This window comes from Lontra canadensis, unplaced genomic scaffold (genome assembly GCF_010015895.1).
Source record: "Lontra canadensis isolate GAN:19392208 unplaced genomic scaffold, GSC_riverotter_1.0 scaffold54, whole genome shotgun sequence".
Taxonomy (NCBI): Eukaryota; Metazoa; Chordata; class Mammalia; order Carnivora; family Mustelidae; genus Lontra; species Lontra canadensis.
This window is the reverse complement of record NW_022631048.1, coordinates 11,720,665-11,741,513: the sequence shown is the minus strand read 5'-3', so window position 1 is coordinate 11,741,513 and position 20,849 is coordinate 11,720,665. Positions and strand designations below refer to the sequence as shown.

The following is a 20,849-nucleotide window of genomic DNA, read 5'->3' as shown; positions in this document are numbered from 1 at the left end:
GAGGGCCTGACCCCTGTGAGCGCTCATTCATCCCCGGCTCCTGTGTTTCCGACACCGACCTCAATGCTTTTCTTAGACCGTCAACCCCGAGACCAGGACCCGGGGACTTCATCCACACGTGCCCCTCGGAGCACAGCGCCGTGCCAATGAGGCAGGGGAAAGGATGAATGCGTGTCTGTGTGGACAGTCGACTGGACTCGGATGGTACCACGCCAGCTCAGGTGGGTCTGGGCACTCGACTCCGCGTGTGTCTTTTACCTTCCTGACCCATGCCGGGGCCGGCAAAGACGAGAAGCTCGTCCTTGTGGATGCTGCTGGAATTCATGAACACGGACATGGTCGCAGGGCCAACCTCCAAAAAGTAAGGCCCCAGCTCCTTTTCAGTTCCACAGAACTCGTAGATAAACGCCCGGAGCACGTGGACTCCTCCTGGAAAGAGAAGAGGCCACGTGATAGTTACAAACAGCACGTGCAACCCTGAACGTCCGTGCAAGGGCGACGAGGGGTGCGTCCTCTGGGGACGGACCCAGCACAGGTGGCCTTCTCTTGCCGGAGGAGCCACCTCGTAGGCAGGGGAACCATGCGGGGCACGTCATATGCAATAGGGCTTGACATGTGCTTTCATGCTCGGTGCCGTGAACGTCTTAGTCGTTTCTTAACCAAGGATGCTGCCCTGGGCCCCGAGAACAACACACTGGAACGTATCCATGAGGAAGCAAACAGACATCGTCACTCTGGGGCAAGGCAAGAGAAGGCAGAAGCTGTGACATCACAGACACACATGCACACACACGCACACACACGTGCACACACCGGCCTTCTAGGAAGTGAGGGGTGGGGTGGAGCTGGCCAGCGGGAGGGAAACAGACCAGAGAGCACGACAGGAGGGACCTGGAGGCAAATCAAGAAGGATAAGCAAGATGAAAGGAGCAGGAAGGATTCGAGAAGCCAAGGGACTTAGCACGTGCGTGGCCAGACTGCCATAAAGAAAGCTGAAATTCCAGCACAGAAATGACTTAAAGACACAATTAAAAAAAAAAAAAAAAACCTCTTTCCTGGGGATGCCTGGGTGGCTCAAAGCATCTGCCTTTGGCTCAGATCATGATCCCAGGTTCCCGGGATCAAGTTCCTCATGGGGCTCCCTACTCAGCGGAGAATGTTTCTCCCTCTCTCTCTGCCACTTCCCCCATTCATGTCCTTTTTCTCAAATAAATAAAAATCTTTTTAAAAAATCCTTCCCGAAACAAAGGAAATGCAGCATACTGACATCCTGGAAAGGCACAGCGCGCAGCAGACCGAGTTGATGTGGGACAGCCGGCGCTGAGACGTGTTCCCGCGCAGGGACCTCACATATAAACAATGACTTTGAGCCAGACAAAGCCATCAAGTCATCTCCAAGGAGGAAAAAGGAAGCTGACCATAGAGCCCCACAGCGCGGAAGTGTGGACGGTCATGCGGACGGCTCCCCACGGCACCAAGGATGAGGACACAGCCCCTGCACTTCTGAGTCTGCGTCTGTGGCCGGAGAACCTTCACTTGATCCCGACATCAGATACGGATGATGTCAGTCCAGGGACCCCACTCGGGCCAGACAAGAGCGGAGAAACCCCTCCGTTCCTCAAGAAAAGAACGTGTGACCAGGATGGAAGAGCCAGCAAGTTGTCATTCACATGTAACAAGTCTGAGTACGGAAGAAGTGGGACCAGTATTCCACGAGTCTTCCTGACACTCCTATTCCGAACGACGCGTCTGATCCAGGTCGCTGTCCCAACGTACGGAGGTCTCTCAACACTCAATGAGCAAGCAAGTAGATTAGAAACCAGATGGGGGAGCTCCAGATGGAGGCGCAGCACCCAAGGAGATGGCGAGACAGGGACCAGCACGTGACAAGATGCTCCACATCCCGTGTCAAGGCCAAGTACACGGGAACCACACCCCTCAGGGACAGCCCTGATTGCCCCCGACGACACCCACCGCTGGCCAACATGTGGGGCCCAGAAGCACTTGCTCACCACTGGTGGGGATGTGGGACGACCCATGCGGGGCGCGTGGCCGACTCTGTCAGAGGAGTGGGCGATTCCAGATGTCAGGGTCGCGAGTCCCAGCCCCATGCGAGACATAGAAATGACTTAAATAAATACATAAACTTAAAAAATATGGTGCAGCTGCTTTGAGGGACAGTTGGGTGGTTTCTTTAAAACTAGATACACTCTTACTCTAGGATCCAGCAATCACAAGAGCGTGGGACAGACAGGTGCTGGGCTATCTGCTGAGGCAGAGTGGGGCTGAGGGGGAGGACCCCCCAAATCCTGCCTCAGGCCAGGTCCCCCTCCTCCTCCTCCTCACATGCTCTCACACTCATATATAACACTCACACACACACACATGCGTTCCTGGAAGGGGTGTGATCAGGAGGACCAGAGAGAGGGTGAGCGCAGATGCTCAGGACATGAAGAGGTCGGGAGCCAACACGCCTGCTCTGATGAGGGACACGGGGCTATGACGCCTGACAACCTGCCAGCTGTCATCGTTTCATTTCTAACATTGACCACGTTTTAAGCCACAAAGACAACCTTGGCATGTTTTTTAAACAAAATGGGAGAAAATATCTACTCATCATGATGGGCTGGAACTTTGAATACTGAAGCCAGAACACGAGAAAGGCCTTGTGACAGGTGGTGATTTTACTTAAATAATAAATAATAATGTAAGCATCCAACTCAAAATGGAAACCTAGAACAAAAGCATTGTTTAAAAGCAGGAGGAAGGCCATAAAGATAAAAGCAGAAATTGATAAACTTAGAAGAGGAAATGTAGTCAATTTCCAAATTCCAAGACTGGTTCCTTTTTTTAAAAAAAAGATTTATTTATTAATTTGAGAGAGAAAAAGAGCACAAGTGGGGAAGGGCAGAGGGAGAGGGAGAAGCAGACTCCCTGATGAGCAGGGAGCTCAATGCAGTTGACCCCAGAACCCTGGGATCATGACCTGAGCCAAAGGTAGGCACTTAACCGACTGAGCCACCCAGGCACCCCTGAGTGTCTGACTTAATTTCAGCTCAGGTCATGGTTTCAGGGCCCTGGGATAGAGCCCCACATTGGGCTCCACATACCACACGGTGCCTGATTCAGGTTCTCCCTCTCCCTTTGCCCTTCCCTGCTCTTGGGCTCCCTTTCTTTCTGTGTCTAAATAAAACCTTTTTTAAAAATTAAAAATTTAAAAATCCTTGATAGGAACCCTCTTACACAGTTGGTAGGAATGCAGACTGGTGCGACCAGTCTGGAAAACAGTATGGCGATCCCTCCAAAAGTTACAAATAGAGTTACCCTACGACCCAGCAATTGCACTAGGAGGCATTTACCCAAAGGATGCAAAATTACAGATTCAAGGGACACATGCAGCCTGATGCTTACAGCAGCAATGTCACCCACAGCCAAACCGTGGAAGCAGCCCAAGTGTCCATCAAATGACGCACAGATTAAGAAGATGTGGTGTGTGTATACACACATATATACAACGGAATATTACTCAGCCATCAAAAAGAATGAACTCTTGCCATTTGCGATGAGGTAGACAGAGCTAGAAAGTATTACGCTGAGCAAAATAAGTCCATCAGAAAAAGACAAACACCATGTGATTTCACTCGTATGTGGAACTTAAGAAACAAAACAAAAAGCAAAGGGGCAGAAAGAGACAAAGCAAGAAACAGACTCTTCGTTGCAGGGAACACGCTGCTGGTCACTGGAGGAGAGGTGGGTGGGGGGGAAGCAGGTGACGGGGATGAAGGCGTGCACCTGCCGTGATGGAGGGCAATGTCGACTCCGTGTTGCACACCTGAGACTAACACTGCACTGTATGCGGCCTAACTGGGGTTTAAAAAAAAAAAAAAAAAGTCCTGAAAAAGGAGGAAAGATGAGAAGGTCCTCAACATTCAGGAAGTTCTACCGGCCCCAAATCTGGTACCAAGCTTAACGGGCGACACCAAAAACATCTCGAAACAAAGATGCCACTGTCCTCTGTCCTCGGCCACCTTGTTCTGGAAGCAGCAGCCACGCTGAGTGAGTGAGACGAGGACGGGACAGGTGTCAGCTTGGAGGAACGGGGAGGGCGTTTCCCCATCTGTAAATACTGTTCACATGACCGGCCAACACTAAGGAGTGAGCTTCATGATAACTACACACACTGTGGTCATTCAGAGCGACAGAGGGTACAGAATCCATAGCGAACACGAGCGACTCTTCTACATCCCAATGACAACCCACTGGAAGAGAAAATGAAAGAAAAGATCTCACACACCCCAGCACAGAAAATAAAATCTCTCCCGAGAATCGTGCACTTTCCCTGCAAAGACACTTTTTTAAATGCTCCTAAAGACACAAGGAAGACTTGGGCAGAGAAAGCTATTTTCACGAGGAGGGAGCTTCTTGAACATAAACAGTCTGTGGAAATCAATTCATGAATTTAACACTATGCAGACAAAAAGGCCAATAAGATGTTTTCATGCGAGCCACTGGGAGTCTAAAGTCCACGTGGGAAAACGGACAAGTGAAGATAACCAGAGTAATTTTAGAAAAGACGAGTAACAGAGGGGAGCTCAGCTGCATGGACAGCAGAACCCAACCCACAAGCAGGGGTGAGGAGGGCGGGCTGGGGGTGGCGGGCAGAAGCTGGTGCTCTCCGGATCCCCAGGGGCAGAGCCAGCAGCACCTGGGGGTGGCCATTCAGATAAAAAGAAAGCAGAGCCAGCATCCTCAGACTCGTGGCCAGAACGCACAGTCCAATGCACTAAATATTCAACTGCGCGGACATCTCAGAGACGAGCACTGTGCCCGAGGGGTGAACCCATGGCCCCCAGCTCCCTATAAGGTAGGGGTTGGAACTTCGAGAATGTACCATACTCAAATAATAATAATAAAAAATAAACAGAAAGCAAACGGTGACATGCTGCAGGTGAGCAGGACAAGGTCGGACGGAATTCTGCCCCCCCGCCCCCACCCCCCAACACCAGCTCTGAGGAATCAGTCCTTGTCCACACAGACTGGTTCCAGTGCCAAGATGTCTGGAGAAAGACAGCTTGTGTGACTTTGCCTAAATGCAAAGTATGTGACATCTTAGTGCAAAAGATTAAGTGTGCAATCTTGTGTGTGTGTGTATGAGTGTGTGCGTGTGTGTGCGCATGTGTGTGAGTGTATGTGTACCTGAAGGCCGTATCCGCAGTCCTCACCAAAGCTCAGAGCTTTCCCTGTGGAGGGGGTCATGTGGCTCACTAGGTGTGTGACCACAGGACAAACGCCTGCCCTTCTGGCGTCCCTGGGCTCCTCCAAATGGAGGACAGGGCGATGGTGGGACTCGATGAGGAAACATATATGGGGGAGGCACAGTGCAGGCACCTGAGCCTTTGTTATCAGAACATGGCAGGCACGGGTGGAGTGCGGGGGGGAGTGGGGTCTCCTTTCGTCCCTGGTGTGGCCAGAGCTACCTCTGGGGTCTCGCCGTACCTGCACTCCCTGCCTGGATTCAGATCCTGACACCGAGTACCCTACCTTTTCCAAATTGGTGGTAGGCAGTGACCGCCATTCCCCCGGACACATTGCAGACCGTCACTTGGACCCCAGAGCCATCTCCAAAATCCACTGCCAGATGCAGAGCTGCTTGGGAAGCCACCTGGACCCCGAACCCCAGACTGGGCGGCGCCTGAGCGTCCGTGTCTGGGAAGCCACAGACAGCGGGGTCCACCACGTCAGCAGGAACTTGCATGGATACGGCTCCAGGGTGACACTGAGCAGGGGGACAGAGCTGCTTGGGATGAGGCCAGCATGCTGAGCCATTGTGGCTGAGGGAGCTGTGGGGAGAGAGAGGGACAGCTTCAGAGAACACAGTGGTCTGAGCAGAAGGGACGGAGACCGAGCGGAATCTGATGGCAGGGCTGACTTTCGCAGTTCCCAAAGTGGGGTCCCAGGACCAGTGGCACCAGCATCACCCGGCACTGGTGAGACATGCCAGGTACATGGAGTCAGAAGCCAGGATGGGAGGGATCACGGGGACACTGAGGGCAGCTACAATCTGAGAGCCCCGCTCTGGCGGCGTTAATCCCAGCCGCGATGCAAATCCTCTCCCTTGGTGCTGAAGTAAAGGCCGTACAGGCCATGCTCCCCGAAAGTCACGACCTCTGATGTTTCTGTGAAAACGCCCAACACGGGCTGGGCGCCAGCCTTTCCGCCCGCGGCCCGTCGTGCTGTGAGTGCACTGCGTGTGCACTGGGAATGAGCAATCATTCACAGCTCCAGTCCGGATGGGCGAGGCCCGGTCCTAATTACAGAGCCCACCCAGTAACGTGGGCTCTCGTGGGAAAACAGTGGACGGCTCTGTGGCCCAGGGCGCTGGGGCTGCAACCACCACTGGGTGACCAGGGGGACAGTGAGGTCGCCAGCTCCCTGGGCGTGGCTCCAGAATCGGGGTCTATGGAGGACGCTGGCCCCCCCGCCACCCGCACCCTACCTTCCGGGTAAGGTGGGAGAAGGTGCGATCGGAGTGCTGGTATGTGGGCACGCAGCCACCCCGACAGGGGCCCCCATCGCAACAGTGGCCGCCGTGACGTCGGTCCCTGGGAGCCGCTCTGGGGCCATGTCCTCTGCAGAGCGCTGCTGTCCCGAGGGGCAGGAGGGGGTCTGTGCGCTCAGGCAGCAGGAGCCCTCTGTGGGACAGGTGCACTGCAATTCAAGAGGTGAGTGAGCGAGGGGGCGTGCCGGGGCCTAGGCTGGCGGCCTCGCTGCCTTCTGCACCGTCAGGAAGCTGGAGAATAAGGGTCCCTGTGTGGCTGCGGGCTCCCTCATCCGGGGGTTAGTGCAGGGTGGCCCGTGCATTGCAGACGGGTTCCGGAGAGGGTTTGCACCTGCCAACGCAGTGGCCAAGAGCGCGTCGCTGGCAACCACCAGGAGCCCGGGGAGCCACTGTTACCCCAAGTTCATGCTGCTCCCTGCTAGCAACCACGAATGAGCTCCTCTACAGGGGCAGCTATGATCAAAGGGGATGGCTGAGCGGTGACGCTCTTGCAGACATGGAAACTGCGGTGCACACTTTCCTTTAGTGAGGATCCAGCTCAGGTTACGCTTTCAGACTGGCTGAACCGCTTCCAAAGGACTAGGAGCCGGAAACACGGCTCGCCCCCAAGTCCCAGGGCCACCCGACCCACCAGCAGCTTCCCGGAAATGTTCTGCCGCAGCGGGCAGACACGTACCTGGAGATGCCCACAGAAGTCACCACTCGTGTTCCCAGCTGCAGACATCCATCGGCAACAGGGGCCCGGGCCACTGCTGCCCTGGAAGCTCGCGATTGTCACAGAAGGTCCCTGGGAGTGTCTGGATACAAAGGAAAAAGGCAGGAAGGCCGGCAGGTGCTTCACTCACTCACGTGGCCCGCACCTGCTCATCAGCGGTCCGGGTGACAGTGGGGTGCCTGCAGGTAGAGCCGACCCCGCCGGGGCTGTGCCAGCGTTCAGAGATGACTGTCATGGAGCAGAAGTGTATTTAAAGCCATTCACCAACGTCTGTCCCTAGCTGGGACCCTGCTTCAGATGGCTCCCCCGAAGGGCGGGTCACTGTCCTAACATGCTCCGCGGTCTAGGGGAGGCAGCCTGGGCTCAGGTCACAGGGAGCTGACCCCCGAGGCAGAGCCAGGCCTCCGCAGGATTCACCTGTGACTCGGGGCTGCAGCTGAATGCCTGGTGGCTCCCGGGCAGGGCGGCTGCTCACCGAGTCTGGTGCCCTCCACGGTTCTAGGAAGGAGGTGCGAGGGGCATGACCTCAGCCAGCAAGGATGAAGACCTCTTAGAGGGTCCATTTCGTGTCCCATGCTACAGGACCCTGTTTACCTCAAACCAGGGGCCCTACAGGAGGGATGTGCTGAGGCCACGCAGGCCCAGGGCACTCAGACAGGGACGCCGTCCCCCTGCTCTGCTACAGGGCTGGATCCTTGTCCTCGGGCCGGTGAAGATGAGCCTCTCTGGCCCTGGCTGTCCTAACATGCTGGGCAGGAAGCATCTGGGCTCAGGACACCCGGCTTCCAGCCATGGTCATGCGGCAAAGGCACAGACTTCAGATCGCAGCACAAATGCCACAGGTCCCGTGAGCCCCCTTGCTGCCCTGCCAGCTGCTGGAGCCACACCTCCCTAGGGTCTGCCCCAGGCCCTCCCTGTCTGCATGGGGTCACCTGTTCTCTCCACGCAGGAGCGCTCCCACCGGCCATGCCAGCCGTCCTCCCACAACACAGTCCTAGTGCGCTCGTCCTGGCTGCTTGCTCCCTACCCGTTCCCTTAGGTTCCTTTAGCTGTTAATGCAGCGATGTTCCTTCAAACCCCGCAGGTGCCCTCTGAGCTCACACAGCCTCCCGAGGACAGACAGGGAGCACCACCCCAGAGTCCTGCTCTGCTCACACCTGTTTCCAGAGCTTTCCTAGAGCAAGGCCTCCGGACCCCCACCCTGCTGGGGGCTTCTACTCGCACCCTGGGGACACAGGCCACTCCTGAGAGGGCCTTCAAGAGCATCAGGGCTGCTTCTGTTAACCTGCACCCAGCTCTCCTTCATCTGGACCCCAGAAGGAAGAGGCCCAGAGGACACAGAAAGGCGCCTATGTCATCAGGGTAAGCCCCCACCAGAAGAGAGTGGCTCGTCCCAGCAGCGCTGCCAGCAGGGGTGGCTACTATCTGTCCCTACAATTAACCCGCTTTCTCCAAACGGGCCACATTCCTTCCCGTGCCTGCCATTTGCCATTAGCGGGGATGACGCCTTCCTTGGCTCCAGCTAACGGTCCTCCACGTCAGTCCCCGAGCCCAGTCCCCAGCCCCGGGTCTTCCTGACTCCACAGACACAGCCGATGCCCCCACGCATCCCCGTGGAGTCTGGAGGGTCCCATGTCGCCCTATCTGCTGTTTGGATTACGTTTCCTTCCTGCACTGGATTTAGGGTCCCCCAGGGGAAGATGGGATCTTACTAGTCTCTGTAACCCAAATTCTGCCTTGTAAGGTGGGGGCTTCAAAAATGGGGAGTTTTATGGGGAAGAAGAAGGAGGAATCATGCAAATAAATGGAGGGCAGGTGTGTTGAGGTGCACGGGGGGGGGGCTGGGGGCACAGCGGTTCCGGTGGCCTGGCAGGTGGGCCACACGGGCAGCTCGCCTCAGCGAACGTGGTGGAAATGCGCTAGTCACCAGGAAGGACAAAGAAACGTCTGCATCCAGACACCCTGTGTTTGCCTTCAGAAAGATCAAGTTTGTTCTCTGTATGCATCAATGTTTAATTTTCATTAGGGTGAGTAAAACCATAGATTTCAGGACCAGCGTGAGGCAGAATCCCAAAGCAGGCCCCGTGTTTTTAGAAGCACGCCGACTTCCAACTTCTGATGGCCCGGCGCTACGTTCTTATGGTGGCAGAACCACCACAATAAAAACGTGGAGCCGACCGTCTTTCTCATCCTGAAACGTTCACTTGATCCAAGCTCGGTACCTCTGTGCTGTTATGAAACAGACCTCGAGGGTTTTTCACCCTAAACCCCGCGCCCACTGAACACCAGATCCTCGCTCCCCGCCCCCAGCCCCTGGCACCCACCACCCATCCTTCTCCAGGAACCCGGCTGCTCGAGGGGCCTCGTGCACGTGGAATCTTGCAATATCCATCCTCTGGGACTGGCTTATTTATTCCACGTAGCGTCCCGTGCTCAGGGTCCGTCTGATGCTACCGTACCACACCCGCGAGAAGACCAGTCCCCCACTCTTCCTTCCATGGCGATAGGTGTTCTGAGCTCTCTGCAACCCCTCATCCTCACCCCAGACAGCACACCCGACCTGACGCCAGCCCGGGCAGGTCCTTGCACGCCCCTGTGCAGTGCAGAGGAGCAGGGCTCCGTCGGGGCTCGTGGACATACCTGTCGGCATAGTCTCCCCAATCCCAAGCGGCCCGCATCCTCCCGCTGACAGCACTTTGCGCTGTTCTGCTGGTTGTTTTCAAAATGTTCTGGAAGGGGGGACAAACAGCAGTCATTTAAGAGCTGCTTACAAAACCCCAGCTATACTATTTCTGCCCTAGGATAGCAGCTGACCCTGCTGGGCTGCAGGGAACAAAGCAGGCTAGCCCCCTGTCCTCCCAGAGCCCACATTCTCGGGGTCGTGGGGGGCCGGCTGGAGAGCGGGAGCTGTGGATGCCAGTAGAGTAGGGGGTGACGGGGGAGGCAGGGAGGTCAGATGGGGTCTCGAACCTGGGACTTTGCACGTCCTCCTGAATGAGACAGAGGTGTGGGCACCAGAGTGACATAATCTGACCCATGTTTTGGAAGCCCCGGCCTGGCCACCTGTTGATAAAGGCTGAGGGAGGCAAGAAACCCAAGGGAGATAGATGTTCCTAGCTGGCTCTCCATTCAGACACTGCATTGGCCCTAGAGACAGCCAGCGCCGATAAGGGTAGGACAGCAGTACTGGGTCTCTTGATGGAGTCCTTACAAGACACAGGGCACTGTAGGCCGTTTGTGTCAAACTAACCAGCACAAACCTCCCTTGACTGACACCAGGGCTGTGTCCAGACGAACCGCCATAAGCTAGTAATGTGAACTGGAAAATGCACTGAACACAGCAGCCTCCTGAACACCGAGCTTAGCCCGGCCTGCGATTCGCGTGCTCAGAACACTTCATGAGCCGACACCGGGCAAAACCCCTGGCTACAAAGCTAATTGTATAATAAAGCGCCAAACGTCTGCTGCGAGTGACTGGATGCTGGACTGAGGGTGAGAAACAGAGAGCCGTGTGGGCGCAGGAGGGCGGTCAGGGCATTGGCTGTCGACCTTGGGACCGTGCACCTGCCGGGTAGTGAGCTGCCCCCCAGCATCCCGGGAGAGGACGGGCTGCATGTCTCCAGCCCGGGAAGAGATGCCGTTCAGAATTCCAAGTATGAGAACAGCCACCCTAACAGTCAACGTGACAAAGCGAAGGAACAGCAGATAAGCAGGTGGGGAGGCCGCCAGGCCGGTGGGGCTGGCCAGCGAGACGGTGCCACACTGGGAAGGCTGAGGGGCCATCCGACTCCCGTGACGCCAAGGACCCCCCACATCGAGTCACAGGCCCCCCGAGGCTGTGGGGGGGGCAAGACTGATTACCGTACAAATGTAACAAAAGCCCCAAATGTTTTACTTGGCATTAATGAAAACATAATTCCGATCGGGATCCCCAAGCTTTACCGGGAAGCAATTTCTAGGAGAATAAGACACCCTAAGAAGAGAAACGTTGTCTGCCCTTGCTGTTCCGTCCTGAAGACAAGAAGACTGAGAGTGTCTGTCTTCCCTCCTGAAAGACCCAGGGTTTGCCATGAGTCAGGGTGGGGTGAGGACCCAGCTCAGCTACCCAGTGTGTCTGGTCTTGTCCTTCTAAACTCAAGATGTGTTTACCCAAAATCACCCCCAACCTGTCACATGAACTACAGAAATGGGTTTTATAACCTTCACTGCTTGCAATATTCACTTGGGGTAAGAAGTGTAATGACTCATTTGCGTTTGTTCTAGAAAACCATATTTGCTCATCAACTTTTTATGTAACATTGAACCTACGAACTATGATATTTTATGGGTCTCAGACCTAATTCCAGAGTCGGGGGTGGGGTCCCCCCAAAACACCAAGGGAGTTTCAGATACTAGCAAGAATTCAACTCACTTCTGGCCCCTTCTACCCAAGACAGCATCAGACCCCACAGGTGATAGGTTTGGTTCCCCCACACTGTCCCCCACACACTGAGGCACTAGCCAGAGCGCCAGGCTGGCCCCTCTGCTTCTGATCTGCCACTACCAATGGCGGGTTCCAACACTCTCCTCCCTAGGTTCTTTTCATTTCCTAGACGGGCTCACAGAACTCAGGGAAACCCGTAGTCATGTTTACCAGTAAAGGATACAATAGAGGATGGGACTGTACAGCCAGATGGGAGAGGAAGGGGGTGTGGTGCTCCCATGTCCCCCGACCAGGGTCCACACCATCCCCAATCTCCACGTGCTCACCAACCCAGAAGCTCCGTGATCCCATCCTCTTGGGTTTTTAGGGAGGGGGGTGGTTAGAGGTGGGACTAAGAGTTTCAAGCCAAGAATCACAGGGCTGTTTCCCCCGAGAGCCAGCTCCCCCAGCCCTGGGAAGGGGTCTGAAGGTCTCCTTTAACATAACACAACTCACCCTCTGGCCCTTAGCTAAGGGTGAGTCCAGGGGTATGGGGAGCTGGGAGCCCTGGACAAAGACCACACGAATGACCAAAGCTGTATGTCTTCCAAATCCCGATATGGCATGTGACTGTTACTTAATTGGGGTATAAAGAAGTCCACGCCATAACCTGAAGTTAGGCCTGTCTGTTCTTCCCAGCGAGCACAGCATTTTACAGACTGATGGAGTCTCGGGTTTGCAAAGCCGGGCCGCAGAACACCTCACCATCAAACCCGCCCCCGGGGCTGCAGCCCCTTGGCCCTCACCTGAGGCCGGGGTGGCTGGGGCTCCAGGAAACAGGGCGCTGGGGGCGCGAGTGGGGCGCGGGTGGGCTCAAGGTCAACAGGAACCACGGAAACCCCAACAGCAGAGGCAGGAGGCCCTAGGCCCTGGGGACCCAAGGCTGAATACATACCCCCGTCTGTGCAGGAAGCAGAGCCCCCCTCCCCCCGGGGCCGGCTGCACACGGTTATCACAGGAGCAGGTACGGGCAGGGGTGGGGAGCCCGCCGCTGGCCCATGACAAACCCACGGCAGCAGGGTCCCCGGGTGTCTCGGAGAGCACCCTGCACTCGAACCACTAGCAAGCCCTGCTCCCAGAGCATGACAAGTGCACCTTGGCCGACACCCTTTCTTGTTAACCTGAAAACCCCCCTTCGAACTTTCCCAGTGTGGTGGGTGAGCCTGGGGGAGCTGCCAACAGGAACGGGGCGCACTGCGATCGGCTCATCTGCAGACACAAATGCACAACTGCGGACCCCATGGGAAGCACTAGGAACTCCCCATGGGGGAGACCCCCCACTGGGAAGACCACTGGGGGGGCCCATGGGGAGCACTGGGGACCCCCACGAGGAGGACAGGAAGCTGAGCTGCAGGGTGACGTCTGCCGGGGGGCGGGGTGGGGGTGAGGAGGTTCCAGGAGCTCCCGCGAGCCGGCTCCCTTGGGTCAGGACAAGAAACGCTGGGTCCGGGCTGACTGCACCGCCCGCTGGGAGTCAGAGCTCATCCTCAGCAGGACCGCGTCACGCTGTCACTCACGTCACTCTCTGGGCCACCGCGCATGGTTCACCGGCAGCGGCTGGCTCAGACGCTGCCTTGCTTCTCACACCCGGAGACGACCCGTCCCGCCTCCACCACCCCACCTCCGCCGGCCCTCCCGATGGCCACGCACGGCTGCACTGTGCTCCTCTGTCCAGCTAGTCCAGCCTGAGTAACGGGTCTTCCGGAAGCAAAGCCCGAGCGCCCCAGATACAGCGGCAGCTGTCTCAGGAATACCTCGTCCCATGACACCAGCGGGGGTGGGCGCTCCGGTCCCGCGTCTTCTCTCCCACGTGTCCTCGTGCCCAGAGGACCGCTGGCCTTCTCAGTGCTCCTGAAAGGCGTGGGATTAGCGCGGGCCCCTAGGGAAAAGGGAAAGACCAGGTCTGAAGCCTGCAACGTGCAGCCAGGAGAGGGTGGCAGCGGCACACCGTGAGAAGTCCCACCCGGGTTGGTGCCACCTGCTTTCCTGTGGGTCACGGAGTTGGGTGCCCGTGGGACCTGCTTCTGAGTGGGGGCCGTGTCTGCGTTCGGTGCCTTTTCTCTATCTAACTCACTGATACAGTGTCTTGGATAAGCCAACGCCAGGCGCTGTCAGGGAGGTCCTGGGCCAGAGCGCAGGCTCACCACCCGACCCGGAGGGCCATCCCGCTCTCCTCCAGCACTCAAGCCTTCCCCATCAGAGAGATGGGCACAAAACGGGGAAACCACAGTCCCAAAGACCAGGTGGGGATCTGTGGGGCCAACATGAAGGCCAATAAGACCCGTGAAGTTTAAAAGCCAGGATGCTTCCACACAAGGCCTCTGGATGCACACTGCCCAGCTCCCAGGGCCAGCCAGGCCGGCACCCACCTGCCTCGCCTGCCGGAGCAGAAGGGACAAGCAGTAGAAAGAAGGCCCCTGCCGCAGACGGAACCACTGAGGCCAAGTCAGCAAACCAGGGCGTCATACATCACCTACCCGTGCTGCCAGCCTCCCCCAGAAAAGCTGTCGTAACAGTCAGGAATTTCCGGGTCAGCATCAGTGAGGTAATCGGTCCCGTGGCCCCCTGCCCCCAAAGGAAGATGAGCTGGTCCACCCAGTGAGAACCCCTGCCCTTCCCCGTGGGGACGATGCCCTTGCCTGGAACAATCCTTGCTTGTCTTTGCTAGTAACTTCCTTGTCTCACCTTCCTCCCTATGAAAATCTCCCATTTTGCACTGTTCCTGAGGGTGTATGTCTACATGCCTATGGGATGCCACCAGTGCCATAAATTACTTAACAAAGCCAATGACATCTTCACACTTAGTCGGTGGAATTTCTTTTTCAAGTCATCCCTATGCCCAACGCGGGGCTCGAACTCGTGACCCTGAGATCAAGAGTCTCACGCTCCACCAACAGAGTCAGCCAGGCGTACCAGAATTCTGATTTCGAACCCAAGAATTGCACATGGGTTAAAACCATGGAAGTGGATGGCGGGTTCAAGGGCATCTGCGATGCCATTTTCTCTAGTCCTGCAGAGGTTTGAAAATGTCCATAATTTAAAAGCTACAGGAAGCATTTCCACGGAGCCCTGGCTCCGTGCACAGCCTGGGGTCACGAGGCAGAGAGCCGGCCCTGCACATGCAGACACGCAACCCTCAGAGCAGGTCCCCAGAGCAGGGCCGGGAATGTTGGGTGGAAAGGAGGGGGTGCTCTGGGCTGGCTCCCCTCAGGGCTCCTCCAGAACCCAGCCCTTGGCTTCCATCAGCCGCGTCACCGCCCCTTGCCACCAGAGCTGGTGGCCCCAGTGCCGTCCCCAGCACCGCCCAGGCAGCAACACCGGCCTTCAACCTCTCAGCCTCCCAGGACAACACACAGACTGACTGAAATATTTTGAGTCAACGCCACTGTTCACTATCAGACCTCCAGTGGGTTCGTATCTCATGCTAATAAAAGCTGTCCTAAATTAACCGACAGCCAGGTTCCTGCGGCTTCTTTAAAAACAAGCTGAGTAAAAAAAAAAAATAATATTAAATAAATAAATAAAAACGAGCTGAGTGTCTGAGCTGCCACCCACAGAGCCAGATGCCACCCTCGGCATGGACTAACATGTGCCCGACAATGTCTGCAGGTGAGCTAGGATAATAAAGTCACCTGTGTTTCTCCGAAACCAAGCAATTCCCAGAGCCACTGTGGTCAGGTTACGGGAAGGAAAACCCGGTCTCCTCACACGAGCACAAATGCTCTGGACAGGAACGATCATGGGAAAGCATCTTGAAGATACAGGGTCACAAAATGACGCAAACACAAATCCGAAGGAGAAATGAGCTCACGAGGGAAATCCACCCCCCACAACTGTCACGTAAGAGTCATGAGGGTTAGTTTCGCGCTGGGTTCCATCCGGATGCCCGAGCCCCGACCCCACCAGCACACACAGCACGCACACCTGCCTTGCTGGTATTTTAAAGCTCCTCACGTCTGTCAAGGGCACGGCCCTAGTGAACTCAAATATTCCTTCGACCTGAAGTAACACTGGAAATTAAGTTTCAAGCACCCACTTAAGACTTTTATTTTAAAAGATGAATAATGGAAGTATCGTCTTGCGTCGGCGCAGGGAAACCCAGCACTGTGGCTGTGAAGCGTCCCCGTCCCATCACCTGGGCGCCCCCATCACGTAGCTCCATGGGGGTCTCCCCCCAGACTCAGCTGTTCTCAAGGTGCAGCCGCTGGACCGGCAGCAACTCCCCTCAGACCCCCAAAAGCAGAATGTCTGAGGCAGGCCCTGTAGCCTGGTTTCAGCGAGCCCTGACGTGAGTCTGATGCCCTCTGGAGTCTGGAGATCCCAGGAGAGTTGGGTAAGGAAGGTTCTGGGTCCAGAGAGGGGTTCTGGAGCCCAAGTGTCACTGACTGGCAAGCTCAGGGCAAGCAGCCTGGTGTCTTCTATTCTTTATTCTGTACTTTCTCACTCGGAACCAGGCTAGGACGGCCCCCCCTGCAGGTGCGGGCAGGGATGGACCTGGGGCAGTGGGCTTCACCGGGCCCCCCCGCACAGGGAGCCCCAGCCAGCAGCTCTGGTGCCGGCGCCCCTTCCCAGGCCTACTTACCAACTGGCTCTGGCGCTCCGTCAGAGGGATGAAGGCCCGCGTGCTCCACGGCTCTCAGGGGCGCGGCGCCGGGGGAGGACCAGGAGCAGGCAGCCCAGACGCAGCTAACAGGGTGGGAACAGAGGAGGGGTGCTGCATGACACAGCTGTCTTATTCACAGCCAGCCTGTGCCCCCTCTTCCATCCACGTCCGTAGCTTGTGCCTAAAGAAGCATGCAGTTGGCCGCACACTGATAGAAAGTTGTTCGTGGTTTTTCAACAGTGTTTTCCAGGTGTGGGGCCTGGCCTCAAACTGTGACTTGAAACAGATTTCTCGTCTTGCTTTAGAAGAGCCTCCTTCCCTCCCTCCGTCCCTGCTCCCTCCAGCTTCAGTACTGGGGAGCAGAGAACAGAGCAGGGCAGGCCCACAGCACCCTGCCCACCACACCTCCCCTGTGTCCCCTTCCTTCACCTCTGTGTGGACCGGACCCACCTTGGAACAGAAGGGCCCAGACCAGGGGGATGAGACCACGCACTGCGTGACAGTGACCAAACGCACCAGCACGACCCTGCCATGTGATCCCCATCATGGACCAGGGAGGGAGAGCACAGGTACGTTTCCAGATGAGATCAGGGCGACCGCGGGAGGCAGGCAGCTGCGCTCAACCACATTGGTGGTACCTCCAGAGCCAACGATTCACCACGCCCTCCCACATTCCCCCAAGGACAGAGGGGACACCTGCAGAGCTCCAGACCGCTGGCCAGCGGCCCCTATTACGGCCCCTAGTAAGCGGGCGCACAGACTGGGAGGCCCAGCCTCGGGGGAGGGGTGAAGGGGGGCACTGGTCACTTCTCTACGTGCTGTGGCTTCTTGGGGCCAGGGACACCTGCGCCTGTATCCACAGGGCCGATCGCCATCCAGAAAGATCGATGTGCAGTGATCAAATAGCCCTGAACCAAGGTGTGGACGGAGGTCTTAACCAGACATGGGATGCCATTCCAGGATGCCACCCAGGCCCGCCCCCCCACCCCCCAGGGCTATGTGCGTCTCTGCACTGCGGGTGTGAATCTCGGTCCCCGAGGCTGGGCTCGCCTCCCCGTGAGAACACGTGCACACTTTGCAGCGAGCGGTTTCTGACCTCTCTGCGCGCCTGCGAAGCTGGGAGAGCAGATGCTTTCATTTAAGCAGGGACTTCTGAGAAGGGAAGACTGTGTGACCCCAGCAGCTTCCTGATGCAATGACCAGGCAGCTGCCGCCAGATGGCAGACGAGGACCCTTTATGGTGGGCGGTGGGGGCGTGGGGAGGCAGCGGCCACCACGGAGTTCTGACAAATGGGGACGACCCGGGCTGAGGGCCTCTGAGGGCCTCGGTTCAGTGGCTGAGTGAGGCATCCCCAGGGTCTCCTTCCCACCCCTGGCCACACCTGTCTCCCACAGGCCAGGGACATGAGAGAAGGAGAAAAGAGAAAAGAGACCATTTGGAACGGCGCACGTCCTACCGCAAACCTGGAGGGACATCTGAGAGGACGAGGGGCATATCAGACAGGGAAGGCCTTGGGGAACCTCCACCCCTGCAGGCACCTGCCGCCCAGCTGGGGGCGCTGCCAGGGCCACCTGAGGACACCTGACACAGACGGACCCCCTGACGGTGAACCACACAAAGAAGGGATTGTGCTCTGAGAGTTCAAAGACCTTTTCTAATACAAAGTAGGGGGGGGTGTTGAAAGGAAAATGTACATACAAGAGAGACTCTCCCTGGCCCTGGAGGGCCGGCCCTGTCTGCTTTCCCGGAGGACACGTGTGCGTGAACCTGCCCCTTGGTGGGATGGCACCGCTCACCCATCTGGGGACAGGCTCTGGGGCGTCGGGGAGTGCAGATGGTGGGGGCCACCTCGGGGTTTCCCAGCACCAAGAAGGAGCTGGGCGGGGCCGGCTGAGCCCAGGATCCTGTGGGGACTCTGACCCCCCCAGCCTGCCTGACCTTTCTCCTTCCCCCCGCCCCAGGGCAAGCATGGGAGAGGCACAGGGCACTGGAGTGACTTAGCCCCAGGACCTCCTCCTCAGAGGCCAGAGCCTCACAGAAGGCGGTACGGGGGGCACTTCTGCCGATCAGTTCAACGAGGGAGACCTAGACATACCCGAAGCTGTGTCCACCCCCCAAGTGAACAGACGGGACGGGACGGGAGAGAGCAGGGAATCCCTCCAGGTGAGGAGAGCAGGGATCACCCCCTCCCAAGGAGTGCTATTTACATGCTTTGCCTTTTGTTGTTTTCCCGTGTTTGTTCCTTCAGTGGTGTGGCTACAGGCCTGTGCTCTGGGGATGCTCGTTGCTAGGGTCCTTCAACAGGACCAACTCCCCCCGCCACCACCACCTGGGTAAGAGTCACACGTCACGGACTCCTCAGAAGCCGCAAAGTCTGGCGCATCTGGGTGGTTTCCAGGGAAGGGACTGTGCCCATGACCCCTGTGGCTGCAAGACAACGGCGGGTCCTGTGCAGAACTTGGACTGGGAAGGGTCCGAGGTCATGCACATACACATGCCACGGTTTCACACAAACACTCACAGAACACAAGCACACACAGACACAGGAGCATAGACACACACACAGGCACACACACAATCACATACTTGCACACTCAGACACACACACGGCACATACGATGGATACACAGAAGCCCTCTCTCTCACACACACACGCACACACATACGCACACACGCAGGGGCAAGCACACACACACACACATGCACACACACACACACATTAAGCCCAACTCCATGGAATATTCCTTTTGAAAGAAAAAGTCCCCAGTACATGCTCTAAAATACAGGTTCTCAAAGTCCCTGCGACCAGCGCCGCTCACCTCTGCGGGTCATCAGAAACACCTTTCTGGGATCCCTGGGCCCTCAGGACTGAGGTCCTTCCTGGTGTCACTGGGTCATGGCCCTGGCCACAGCAGTCAGCTGGCCGGCATCCGTTTGTGCCCCCTGGAAGACAGTGCCGGGATGGGGGTTATGCTTGTACCCGACGCTAGTCACACGGTGGGAGCAGAAACCTTGCCAATAATCGGCTTCCCATCCGAAAGCTTGATTCCCTGCTACTCTCACGGAAAGCTTAAGTGCAGGGGTCTCTGTGCATCGGTCTGAAATGGGCCAGCACTCCAGGGGAAGAGGGCATCTGGCAGCGGAGAGAGTTGGAGAAGCCCCCATATCCACGAAGGACACCACGACAGGGAGGAGGACTGACGGGGGACTGACTGTGGCCCCTCGGTGCTGCCTTGTCCCTGCTCCCGCCTGCTCGCTGCCGCTGCACCACCGTTCCCAGGACTGGGCGAATCCTACCAGGATAAAAGTCTCTCTTTTTTGACTAGTTGTCAGTTCCCTTAATTCTTTGTGTCAACATTCTAATTGAATAGGGATTTTACGAAAGTTAGTTTTTTTCATGTTTTCCCTAGAAAACGAGACGACTTTTCTGCCTCCCCCCAGAAGTGTTTATGGGTGCACAAGGCCCTGGAGAAGATAGCGATGCCCCATGGAGTCATGTTTTGTGCAGAAGCTGGTTCCCAGGTGGGGAGGCTGGGAGGGTCCCAGGAGGAAGACCAGTGAGCCTGCCAGTTTCCTGGCAGATTTCTCGGAATCCTGTGATTTCTAGAGCGTTGCTGGGGCCCTGCAGACGAGCAGGTGAGTAAACAGGGCCCAGAGCCCCTGGTGGGCTCAGGCCTGTGCTGTTGGCTCAGCACACTTGCGGGGGGCCTGTGCACCCGCCCCCTTGGACTCGGGGGCACCTCCTGGCATCTCCACCCCCTTTGGCTCTTCTCCACCAGATAAAGGCTTTCCCATGAGCTATGAAAACAGGAAGGATCCCTGTGATTACAAGATAAATACAGACCCACCCACCAAGTTGGCAAAAGAGGCCCCTTTCCAAAGCCCTGCAGCGGCTTCTACCCTGTTGTCACCTTCCCATGGGATCTGAAGACCCACTTCAGAGCCACCACGCCCCAGGCTAGCATTAGCACCAGCAGTGGGGACGAGGCACTCCAAGCCATGGGGATAACCCAATATGCAGTGACCCTCGGAGAGAAGAAATGTCCCAGTGCCGTCCCACACATTGGCCGCAGCCACAGCTGCCTGGCGCTCCGAGTTCCATTAAAATAAGTAAGATTTCGTGTGTCCATCACGTTGCCCCGTTTCAGTGTGGGACACAGAATGTTCCAGGTGCCGGGAGCCGCTGGGGCAGGCCACCCCGGGAACAGGAAGCTGCGGACACAGGGACGCGCGGAGGTGAGGGTGGCCCCGCTGTGCGGCAGACCGGACAATATCCCAGGAGCTCTCGGGCCAGAAGCTCCGGATGTTATCAGTTAGTGGCTTTCTTTACCAAACGGCCACTGAAACTCCACAGAGGGAGCCGCCAAGACTCCCCGGTAAGTCACCGGCCTCACCTGCTGGTCCAAAAGGCTCCTCCCCACAACTTCCCTGCACCAGGACTGAGCCCCCAGGAGAACATTCTGGAAGGCAAAGCACCTGATTTAGCCATCCAACCCTCCGTGGTTTTTG

The 20,849-nt window shown here is 56.9% G+C and overlaps 1 protein-coding gene across 1 annotated transcript in view; it reads right to left on the bottom strand.

Moving 5' to 3' along the window:
* The window catches only part of PKD1L1 (polycystin 1 like 1, transient receptor potential channel interacting), a 166,311-nt gene extending 160,486 nt beyond the window's left edge, over positions 1–5,825 (bottom strand). Inside the window, exons 1-2 of the mRNA XM_032874935.1 lie at positions 5,542–5,825; positions 259–429 (exon numbers count right to left, since the gene is read on the bottom strand). Coding sequence (XP_032730826.1) covers positions 259–429; positions 5,542–5,755 — 385 coding nt within the window. The 5' untranslated portion in view covers positions 5,756–5,825. The remainder of the gene's footprint in view (positions 1–258; positions 430–5,541) is intronic.
* Between the last annotated feature and the right edge of the window lie 15,024 nt (positions 5,826–20,849).